The sequence below is a fragment of the Cryptomeria japonica genome, chromosome 8 (genome assembly GCF_030272615.1).
Source record: "Cryptomeria japonica chromosome 8, Sugi_1.0, whole genome shotgun sequence".
In the NCBI taxonomy this organism is placed as follows: Eukaryota; Viridiplantae; Streptophyta; class Pinopsida; order Cupressales; family Cupressaceae; genus Cryptomeria; species Cryptomeria japonica.
In genome coordinates, this window is record NC_081412.1 from 570,125,930 (window position 1) to 570,138,500 (window position 12,571).

General features: G+C 36.2%; 1 protein-coding gene across 3 annotated transcripts in view; it reads left to right on the forward strand.

Moving 5' to 3' along the window:
- Positions 1 to 11,367: 11,367 nt before the first annotated feature.
- The window catches only part of LOC131030585 (probable anion transporter 3, chloroplastic), a 70,763-nt gene continuing 69,559 nt past the window's right edge, over positions 11,368 to 12,571 (forward strand). Inside the window, exon 1 of one of the 3 annotated variants that reach the window (XM_057961449.2) lies at positions 11,368 to 12,282. In XM_057961449.2, the coding sequence (XP_057817432.1) occupies positions 11,743 to 12,282 (540 nt within the window). In that variant the 5' untranslated portion in view covers positions 11,368 to 11,742. The remainder of the gene's footprint in view (positions 12,283 to 12,571) is intronic. The other 2 variants (XM_057961451.2, XM_057961450.2) reach the window with 2 other exon arrangements.

Here is a 12,571-nt window from a genome sequence, read left to right on the forward strand (position 1 = left end):
AATTGCTCTTTGTGAAACAAATTTAAGGTCAAATTCAGTTAACATCATAACCCACTTAGCTAGACGTCCTGATAAATCAGTTTTAGAGAAAAGATGCTTCAAAGGATCAAACTTTACCATGACATGGACTTCTGAATTCAAAAGATAATGTCTCAATTTCTGAGTCGCAAATACCAAGGCCAAGCATTGTCTTTCTATCGCAGAATATCGGGTCTCATAATCGAGTAAGGTACGACTTATGTAATAAACCAGACATTCCTTACCATCTTTATCATGTTGTGCCAACAATGCTGCGAGAGCATGAGAGGAAGCAGCTGTATACAGAAGGAAGGGTTTAGAAGGTTCGGCAGGTTGAAGAATAGGAGGACTAGCCAAATACACTTTTAAATCTTCAAATGCTTGCTGACAATCCTCATTCCATTGAAAAGTGATATCCTTTTTAAGAAGTTGAGTAAAGGGAAAGGTACGATCCGCAAGCTGAGACACGAACCTACGAATAGCTTGAATCTTTCCTTGTAAGCTTTTAAGTTGAGACACATTTCTAGGAGGTGGCATGTTGACAATAGCATCTATTTTCTTAGTATCCACCTCAATCCCACGATGCGAAACTATGAACCCTAATAGTTTTCCACTATCCACACTAAAAACACATTTTCGGGGATTCAAGCGCATGTGATATTTACGAATTCTTTCAAAGATTTGACGAAGGATTGTAACATGATCCATGCGAAGAAAGGATTTAGCTAAAATATCATCAACATAATCCTCTAAAATCTTATGCATATAATCATGAAAGATAAGGGTCATCGCTCGTTGATAAGTTGCACGGGCGTTTTTAAGTCCAAAAGGCATCATTATCCAACAAAACGTACCCCAAGGAGTGGTGAAAGCGGTTTTGAATTGATCTTGAGGGTTTATGAAAATTTGATTGTAGCCTGAAAAACCATCCATGAAGGATAGCAAGGCATGTCCTGCCGTAGAGTCAACTATCATGTCAATGTTTGGAAGAGGGAAATCATCTTTTAAAGAAGCCTTATTTAGATCCCGAAAGTCAGTACACATTCTTATTTTGTTATCTAGTTTAGCCACAGCGACAATATTTGAAATCCATGGGGAATAGTCAATAGGGCGGATAAATCCAGCCTCCAATAATTTTTCAATCTCAGCCTTAACAAGCAGAGCCACCTTAGGATTCATTTTTTGAATCTTTTGTTTCACGGGCTTAGCGTCAGGAACTAAGACAATATTATGAGTAACGATCTTAGGATCTATACCAGGCATGTCAGAATATGTCCAAGCAAAGATCTCAGGGAATTCATGCAATAGTTCTTCATATTGTTTCTGTTCCTCTTCATCCAAACATTTCCCAATTTTAATGACTTTCTCTTTATTGCAAGGATCCATCTTAACATCAGTGGTGTCACTTATGAGAAGATTACTTTGTTGAGGAGTATCCTTTAACTGAGGGAATTCTTTCACAATCTCATCATTATCAATCTCTTTTCCAAAATAGGCTTTGGCGTTCAAACAATAAGGGAGTCCCCTATTGTGATGATAACGAGGAAGAGTATCATAGGCTCCCAAGAACTCAGCTAAAGCATCGTCGGTAGGGAAGATATCCAAAGCACAATCACCCGAAGGATCCCCATCAATATACTCAGGATGTTGTATTGATAAAGATATAGATATAGCATTAACACTAATGCATGGTCTTTTAGAAGCTTTAGTACATCTGCAGGGATTATAGCCAAGTCCAAAGGCATAATGTTGAAAATTAGTCTCTAGAGGAACTCTTATCCCTTGTTCATTAGCACCACAACCTTTTCCATGATACCCATGCTTAGCAAAAATGCGAAAACCACGACCATAACGATCAGCCATTTCAGGAAGAGAAGGTGGTTTTTCATAAGACAAAGAATCAAACTCTTCATAATTATAGATGTGGGGAGAAGAAGTTTGAGAAGCGGCCACAAAATTATTACTCATAGATTCAGGTAAGGTTGATTGATTTTTAGTTTCTTCTTTCTTTTCAACTTTGTGATTTTCAGCTTCTTCCTTCTTTTCAACTTTAATTTCTCTAGAAGGAACCTTATATTCACCTACAAAGGTAGGGTTAAAATCAAGAGATCCCCAATCATCCTCTGCGAGAACCTTCTCAGGATCAAAATCCTTTTTATGTGTAGTTTCAAGTCGAGAAGGATCTTCTTCAGGAGTTCCAGACTCATCCGAAGGATTTTGATCATCGGAGAGCGAAGACTCATCGATAGGTTTCTTGTTTAAAGAATCATCACTAGACGAGGATGGCTTAGAAGAACTCCCTTTGGAAGTAGATGTTTGCAGACAAGCTTGAAAATTAGTATCACCCATCAAAGTGTATGTCTTATTGTTATAAACGAATTTAACTTGTCTATGCAATGTAGAGGGGGCAGCTTGCATGCTGTGAATCCAAGGCCTCCCTAATAACAAGTTATATGTTAAATTTTCCGGCATAACATGAATAGGAGTAGGCAAAGTAACAGGTCCTACTGTGAGAGGTAAGGTGATGATACCTAATGAAGTCTTAGCCACATTGTCAAAGCCACGAATGGGACGAGAATCAGGCTCAATAAGAGATGTATCCACATTCATCTTATGCAATAAATTAATGCTACACACATTAAGGCCAGAGCCATTATCTACTAGTGTTCGTCTTATAGCAGTGTCTTTCATGACAACCACAATCATCAAGGGATCATATTGTTGTTGAATTTCACTAGTAGGCAACTCATCTTGGGTAAACACAATTTGAGCTTTAGGATTCATCACAGAGTTAACAAAAGATGCTATATTACTAGACGTATTCGGTGGAGGAGCATTCAAATCTTTCAAGGCATCTTGTAACATTCCATGATGAGCGGAAGAAGTTTGAATCAAATCCCAAAGGGATATCTTAGCAGGGGTAGCTTTAAGTTGTTCTATGAGATCATATTCCTTACCCATAACTTGCGAAATACGGGGAGCTTGAGGAAGAATTGGTTGAGGATTAGGAAGAGAGACTGGAATAACAGGAGGAGGATTAGGTTGCCTATTATTTCTGGTATGATAGGTATGGGCAACCGCATGATAACTCTCTCTAGTTATTTGCTTAGCATAATTGTAAGGACTTATAGGTTTTCTTCCTTGTACAGTGATGATTGGTTTATTCGGGGTGTGAAAGGAATCATGATCATACCTTCCTTGAACAGTAAGGAGAGGTGATTTAGGAATTTGAAAGGTAGGAGAAGGATAAGCACCTTGGACTTCAAAGAGAGGCTTATTATGTTCATTCAAGTTTATCATGTTAACCAATTTAGAGGCCTTGTTCTTGTTTAAAGATTTCGATAAAGCCACAAAGTCATCAAGAGCATCATCCAACAAAGCATGATCATATCGGTTAAAAGGTTTGTCTTTTGATTCAAAAGGAGACATCTCCTCATAGAGGGGATTATTGAAAACAACCATGTTACTAGATTCAGGGGAAGAGTTGATAGGAATGTATCCTTGAGAGGAATCATTCGACTTATCTTTCTCATCACACCTAAATGGCATAGTAACAAGGTTTATGAGTTTTTGGTAAAATGAAGGTTTAGCATCCTTAGGGTTTAAAAACTCATCTAAAGCTTCATCTAATTCATCTTGGCTATACTCATAATAATCATCAAAATCATGAACATTTTGCAAATAAAAATCTGACATTTTGAAAGGATTACATAAAATTTAAACACACAATGCAAAGAAACACACTTTTTTTTTTCTTTTTCTTTTTAATGAAAATGAAATGAAAACACACTAAATCTAGATCTAGATCTAATAAATGCAATGCAAGAGGAAGCAATGATAGATTCACGTCGGGTTCACCAAAATGTGTGGGGGAAAAAAAGCGAGACTAGGTCAATCATGCCCTAATCCTACCTTTTGACACACATTACGGAATACGAAAGAGCCTAGAGATATCGCACAATTGGCTACTTCTTTTGGTGAAAGAGAGAGCCACGGGATATCTATTAGGATTTCTATTCCCTTGTTGAAATTGTAAGATCAAGTAATGCAAGTTCAAACCCTAATCCCAAAATGCAAGTATGAACCAATAACAAGATTGCAAAATTGAGATTAAACAATGAACAACTATAAGTACAAGGATGAAATAAGAATGCAGATATGTACCCGGAGTCAAAATCGGACTAAAAATGTTCGGGACGGGAGCGCGGGCGCCACTGTCTTGAAAACTGCATCGGAAACCACTGTTCTGCACTCTGAAACACTGTCTGGAAACTGTCTGCAAACTGTCTATCCGGAGGACCAGGGCGCCCAGCGCCTCTGTCCTGGCAGGACCAGGGCGCCCAACGCCTCTGTCCTGGCAGGACCAGGGCACCCAGCGCCCCTGTCCCAGTCTCCTGCTTTGCAATTTCACACAGAGTGCTGTTCCAACCTTCTCTCTCCGGATCTGTATCCTGCGGCGTCGTCCGAATCTCGAAACCTGCAATAATATCTGAAAAGGGGGAGGGGCGGCTATATAGGGTTTTGCCTTAGTCAAACCCCCGCTTCGGTGATTTCCACCTCCACGAATAGCCAAGTTGTTTTGTAAAATGTATTGTGTGTGCAGACCTAGTGTGTGTGCAAGGTCCAAAATGCAAGAAAGCAAACTAGAGCAACCTAGAAAGTAAACCCTAATTGCTTGCAAATGATAGTGTAAATGCTCTAAATCAAGATGCAATGTGATCTAAAGCATGAATAAATGATGTATCAAAGCTTATGCAAAGACATGAAAACAATACGAAATCATACCCAACCCTCAAGGGAGGAGTACAAGCCAATCTTCAGTCGGTAATCTCCTATTGTTCTTCAATGTCTTCCAAGCCCTAAGTGGATGAATGAATTTGATAGATGCTTCATAGAATGATGTTGAATGTTGTTGAAGTCCTCAAAGATTTGCTCTTTCGCTGCATATGAAGTTCCTGGAAACAAAAATCCCATCCCTTCAAATGAGGAAAGAGAGCTTTTATGTATGAAACCCTAGGTGGTAAATTCGTATTTTGGCCGACCTAGAGATTGAATATCCCGCCAATTTCTTGGGGTTAAGCTTTATTTTATGATTGGATCGCGCTCCTAAAATTTCGGGAAAAATGTCCGGGACCATGTTGCACTCCGGGCGCCATGGTCCCGACAACTTTTCACCAAATTTTCAGGCCCGTCGGATATGATGATTTTAGAGAGAATCCCGAAGTTACAGGCGATTTCGAGATGTTTTGACCCCGAAACCAAGCCCCCAAGTTCGAAATAGGACTTAATTAGGGTTTTTGATTGAGTGGTGTATTGGAGGAATAAAATGCGAAGGGCGCGCTTTAGTGAAAAGGGCCCAATTTTATGATGTAGAGAATGATGAAATAGGACCTTAGACCTAATTAATTTGATTAATTAAGTGCTAAAGGAGAAATGCAATGCAGAATGTAAAATGCACTAAGGCGGGTGCTAAACTAGGTGTGAAATTGTACCACCCTATATATATATACATACATATATATATACATACATATATATACATACATATATATATATATACATACATACATACATATATACATATATATATATATATACATACATACATACATATATACATATATATATATATATATACATATATATATATATATACATATATATATATATATATATACATATATATATATATATATATATATATATACATATATATATATAGTTTATTTTATTATGGGTATTGTGTTATTTAGTATTCTTTTAAATTTTGTGAAAATTAATTTATGTGATTATATATATATATATATATATATATATATATATATATATATATATATATATATATATATATATATATATATATATATATATATATATTAAATTTGGAGTTTGGTTATTTAAAAAAAAAAAGGAAAAGCTTATATTTTTAGATTTTATATTGTGCTTGAAAATACATTAGGAGATCAATTTTATGTGATTGATTTAACCCTATTGGACAAATGACAAAATTGATTTCTTTGTATTAATGTAATTGTATTTTGTGGAAAATCTTTAATTGCAAGTTATTTATGCTTTTGGCTATTTTAAGAAAAGAATGTCTATATTAGGATCTTGTGTAAATGGTATTTGCAGTCAAGCTTAATTTCGTTACAATTTTGGTTGAGTTGTCATTGTGTCTTATGTTATTATATCTCCTTGGTCAGGTGTTGTTGTATAACCCTATTGATGTGAGCCATTGTGTGTTATGTTCCAAATGGTCAATCTTGGGTTAGTGATTGTGTATCCTTCACCTGTGGTTTGTCAGGATTAGTTATGGCTATCTGTTTCGCCATAGAGTTCTCGTAGAGAGACCTTTCCTGTTAGTGTCTTATGAGAGAGAGTGGGTTTCGATTGGGGGCCGCGCTCGAAGTGGATGGCAGGATAACCCCTCAAAATTCAGTTAAGAAGTGATAACCTAATAATTGATTAGGGGGTGGGTAGAATAAATATTAATTAAGATAATGTACCTCGTGCATAGGTGAGTGCTAGTACAGGGCTCATAATGTTGCGAGAAGGCCTGGAATGACAAACTTACCACCTTGTCTTCACGAAAGGATAGGTAGGGTCTGCATGAGACTTAGATGGAGCCAGAGGTTCAGGAGAGGTTACCAGGATAACCTTGGATGGGGGCCAGGACCTATGGAGGCCTACCATGGTAACCACCGTAAGCCATGCGATGACACTCTCTCCTTAGAGTCACTAGTGTTTGTGAGTTGAGTCACATGGATGTTTGCGGAGTCATGTAGTTCTTTCATACTTGTCTTATTTTGCTTGCTTGAGGGTTTTATACTATCTCCTAGCACATTGGGGTGGTTCCATTTCGGGATCACATGGTCGGGTGATAGTGCCACTTCCCATCGGTTGTTCTGGATTGTATCTTCAGGCGAGTAAAGGCTTCACTGGTGTTCTTGGTTTGTGGTTCATGTACCAGCTCTTGTTCGTGATCATTGTTCAGTTGAGACCTTGTGGTCATTGTATCAGACTTTTATGTAACCTTGATATTGTAACTTTGGATTCCGTGGTATTTTTGGAAGCCATGTATTTATGGATATTGTAATATTATGTCAGTAGAATGTATGTTAAATTCAGTTGTTTGATCTTATGTATAAATGATTTATGGATAAATTGAATGCATGGAATACTTTGATTCTTTCATTTTGGAATTTAGATGTATGTGTAGTTTTAATCATAAGCATTTAATTTACCTAATTAAATGGACAATTGGATTAACCGTGGTGTTAATATAATCTGTGAATTAATCTTCGTTGGCAACCCTTAGGAAATCATGTGTTAGACTTCTGCTGTGTTATTAAACGTGAAATTGTTATAATTAATGCACTTAATCTTTAAAAAAAAATTTATTTCACCCTTTAGTTGCCTAGTTGTGTTGTTTTCCTTTAGGGTTCCTGGCGGGGCATTACATTTTGCATGGCTAAGAGTGCCTAAATAGTCTTTCCTTATTACATTAGCAACATCAAAAGGGAGAGATTGAATGACCTTATCAATTTCAATAAGAAAGTCAACAAAGGGAATAGAGGGAGGGGGGAGATGACAAACCCAAGGTTTCTTTAAAAAAATTTAAAGGTTAAAGTGTATAAATGGGCATCAAAGAGATTAACAACCAATTTATTTTCCCAATCTTGTATAATGTGGGAGAAGTGGTTGCTAGAAAAGAGTGGGGAGGTAAGAGTGAAAAAGCAAATTATTTGTTAAGATTATGAGAACGAAGGTAAACAAATCCTAGACAACTTTTACATGTTGATCATAACCCAAGGAATGATTAATGAGAGAGGAGTGAGTTGATTTATAGTTGACCAATAAGGTGGGAAGATTATGATGCATCATCAACACATGAAATCAACAAAGATAGAGATGCTTTAATGTTATTGGTGTGAGAACTTAGGTTGGAAGGTCAATGAGGGTTTGAGTCAAGATTTAAGAGTAAATTGACATTAATGCACATCAATTCAATAGAACAACACTACACATGGGAACTAGGAGATTGTGTACTTGAGAAGCTTGCTAGAAGACTATTAGGACCAATCTGTTGTTGTTGGATGAATGAGGAGTTTTGGTGAGAAAAATCAAGAGAGGTTTGAGGAAGGAGATCTTGCTAAACCATGCGATGAAGTGGATACATCAATGGAGGAAGGCGAGGAAAGAGATTATGGTGACAAGGACACCTCACAAGGAGAAAAGGGATAAAAGAAATACAACAATTAGAGAGGATGGAGAAGGTTGGTGCGTGGGCATAGAGAGAAGTAAAACACTATGAGTGGAACCATACTCATAATGAGCACCGCTAATGACATCTTGGTGGAGATCAACATAGGAGAAGTGTAGAGAGGGAGGGAGAGCTAAGATGGTCAATGCACCTAGGATGCAAGAAGGAAAATTAGGTGAAAGGTAAGTAGAGAGAAGTGACAAACAAAAAGTAGGGAGAGAAAGAGGCTGCGTGATGAAAGATGGAGGATGCTAGGGGGACACAATTGAAGTGGAGTGTGGTGGATAGAGTGAAGGATATAGAGAAAATGGAGGAACTTGAATGCAAGTTGGAAAAAGGTCAACTAGATGATGGAGACTATGGGATAGAGTGACAAGTTGGGACCCATGGCTAGCCCTATGTACTAAGGCTCCAAATTTCATTTTTTTTTTCTTTGTTCACTTCCTCGCTTAATACGTACAACCCTCACTTGAGAGGCTATGTTTAGAAGAATCCACAAATCAGGGTGAAGATATGAGGAAAGTTCTAGGTTAAGCAATAACTAGATTTAAGAAATTTGATTATTATTCACTTTCATGGATTTGATCTTAAAACAAAGGAGAGAAAGACATGCACACTGGATGATATGCAAGGTCTTGTGACCACGCAAGTGGTAGACACGTTTAACAAAGGAAGGGATAACCTAAGAATACCTACATCTTTTTAGAAAAGATAAGTCTGCTAGCTTCTTTAAAAGCTTAATTTAGAGTCTCTCTAATTGCTTGGATTTGTTGAGCCATTCCCCCCAATGAAGGTTGTCAATTAAAGTCGCGTAGTTTTTCCCTAGTCCATGAAGATATGTATAGTAGATTTTTGGATTAAACTATGTGCAAAGTTTATCATCTTGACATTTTGAATCATACTTCATGATCCATCATTAGGGTGAAATATTAGAGACTAGAGATAGAAAGAGTAACAATAGACTTAGAAGACTAAATAGATAAGAGGGAGAGGGTGTAGGAGAGAAGGGAAGCAAGAATTGACAAGAGAATAAAAATAGTCAAAGAAATACATTAAATAACTGTAAATAAGGCTAAATAAGAGGAAAAAAACAATAGGTTTAAATTCAAAGAAGAAATGCATAAAAATGTTGACAATTTGTGGAAAAGACAAGGAGAACAAATAATTCAAATAACAAGAAATAAAACCAAGATAAAAAAATGAGAAAAATTATGAAAAAATTAAGAAATGAGATGATGAAAATAAATATAAAATATGAAAAAAACTATTAAAAGAATATAAAAAAAATGAAAAGTGAAGAAAAATTATAAAATGTACAAAAGATATAAGGAAAAGAAATATTTAACAAACAAAAAGAAATAAAACAAGAAACTAAACTAGCTAAATGTTATTTAAATGTAAATGTAATGATAGAATGAAAAATACAGATAAATAAAAGAAATATAATAAATTGAATTAATAAAATGAAAAAATAGAATCAAAGCAAAAACTTAAAGCGCGCGCACGCATACATAAACACATACACACACACACACACAAGTGGGAATGGGCACACGTGAGAGCGCACACATACATACTAGTGGGAGCAATTATATATATATATATATATATATATATATATATATATATATATATACACACACACACACACACACACACAAACTAGTGGGAGCAATCTTATGTATATATACATGCAAACTAGTGGGAATGATTATATATGTACACACAAACTAGTGGGAGCGATTATATATATACACAAACTAGTGGGAGCAATTATATATATATAATTGCTCCCACTAGTTTGTGTATATATATAATTGCTCCCACTAGTTTGTGTGTATATATATATATATATATATAAAATTGCTCCCACTAGTTTGTGTATATATATATATATATATATCCCACTAATTTATTGAAACTAAGGGAAGCAATTATGTATTTCCACTAGTTTGTGTGAAACTACTGAGAGTGATTATATATAATCTAGTGAGAACAATATTTAAAGAATGAGAAAAAATATCTAAAAAGTAGAAACAATAAAAAATGAAAAAAAGACAATGCATAAATGTGAAATTAAAATTAACAAACCGAATAAAATGATCCCCAAGAGAAAGATGAGCAAGTTACAAAACTTAAGTAGGGAACAAGAAAAAGAAAATACTTCTCACAAAACTAGAGAAAGGAGGAGAAGGTGGTCTACGAGGAAAAAAAAACATGTCATTAGAGTAGGAAAGAGAGAATGAGAATAAAGAAAAACAAAAGAGGGGGGGCAAGAGGGGAAAGGAGAATCAGATGGGTAGGTGGAGGTTGGTATTTGGGTGGTTTAAAAGGGGGTACCACGTGAGTTCAAATTCAAACCATTATCACGATTAAGTTTATCATGGTGATTGCAATTTTAGTGTCTTCTTTAAATCTTCTCTTGAAATAGTTGTTTTCTTTTATCATGATTTTATTGTCTTCTAAAGGGATATGGTGCTTGGTCTTGTGAGAGTTTTCAACAAGGGCTGACTTAAGGACATGTTAAGTCAACGTAATGCTCTTTTATTCTAGTGTCAACTGAACAACTTGTTTCACCAATGTAGGGAGGCCATAGGAGCAAACTACTTTGTAGACTCTTGATCTGAGAAAGGAGTCAACAGAGTCTTTGGAAGAAGGTATGTGATTCCTAAGAGTACAAATGGACATAACAGAACGTCAAATGCCCTCTTTAGAAAACATTGGAAATCTTGTTAAAGAGACCTTTGATATAATAAAAATAAAAAAAAGAAGAGGGGGAGACCGCCTCACTAAAGCTGGATTGAGATTTGACTTACTTGATTATCCTACTAATGTGCTTTCTTTTCTATCCATTTAATCTTGTCTTCCTTTTATTTTTAATTTTTTAGTTTTAAACTTGATTTCAACATTTTGAATATGATTTGAATCCTTTTTATTCTTATAAACCGAAACTGTGGACAAACAAATATCTTTCTCGCTAGTGGCGAGGCGTCTGCATAAAAGATTATTCAATGGTATAAAATTGTGCTATGATTCTTTGAAAATTCTTTATGACCTGTTTTAGATAAGGGGGGATTAAAATAACAATTTCATGCATTAGCCGGGCCCAAGATTTCATTAGGGAATTAAGACGACTTTCCTACTACAGTCCACATACCTAATTTGAATGTTAGAAATGCTCGCAACACACCATCCTGCTCGGCACCTGGTTTCTGTGTATACCGGAACACCTATGCATTATCCGCGGTTCATACAAATGAAGAAATCTATTCCTAGTTTGTACATAAAATATTGTAACAGAAGTGCACGTGTAGATAAGAGCCCCAATATGCTCTTGGGTACATCCGCAAATCAGTTTCAAGTAATTTTTTCCATTTAATTAGTTTTCTCAATAGAAACTCAAGGTCTCTTCAATACCCACTCGGGCTTACCTTTAATTTTGCTCCTAACATTATTCATCAATGGTGGGCAGCTCCTGTTCTTTAATGGATAGGAGACCACCATTTCAGAAACTTCAAGGCAGTCCTACACTGAGGAACAGCCAATCATGCCACTATTTTGCCAGAGTGGCAAGATTTGGGTGCTTAAATTTCTCCCAGAAAATGCACAAATGCATTGGTTTGACGAGAAATTTAAGAACCCAATACAGGATTAGTACAGACTTAAGGAAATTCAATGAGGTTAGTGATTTGATTAGAGATTCAAGGACCCAAAACAGGAATAATACAAATGGATTGAGGAAACTCCTGGAGATTAGGGCTCAGGTGGTTTCCGGAGCAGATGAAGGACTTCCTGAATCTATGGGTAAGTTGGGTGCAGTCTCAGGAGCATCACAGTCGTCAGGCTTGGTGGAATTTATTACTTCAGAGAGAGTGAAGGTTGTCGCAATGGTGGCACTGGCATTGGGGCTCTGTAACGCTGACAGAGTTGTAATGTCTGTTGCCATCGTGCCTCTCTCATCTACTTATGGTTGGAGCACCTCATTCTCTGGAGTTGTTCAGGTTAGTGTTCCTTTTAAAAGTGCCCATACTTACTCTTGTTTAGTTGTCATGGGGTTGAGGGTTGGGAATGAGGATAGGAGTCTCTCTCAATTGCTTGTCACATATACCGTCTTCTTTAAAGGAGAAAACATTTAGAAAATGGAATGAAATCATAACTTTGTATTATATTGAATATTGTACTTAACCAGAAATCCGGCCAGGGCCTTCAGCAAGGTACATAACTTGTTTTATTCATTAATATACTATAACTTATTTGCATCACCAGGCTAGTCAGTAATTGAACATCACA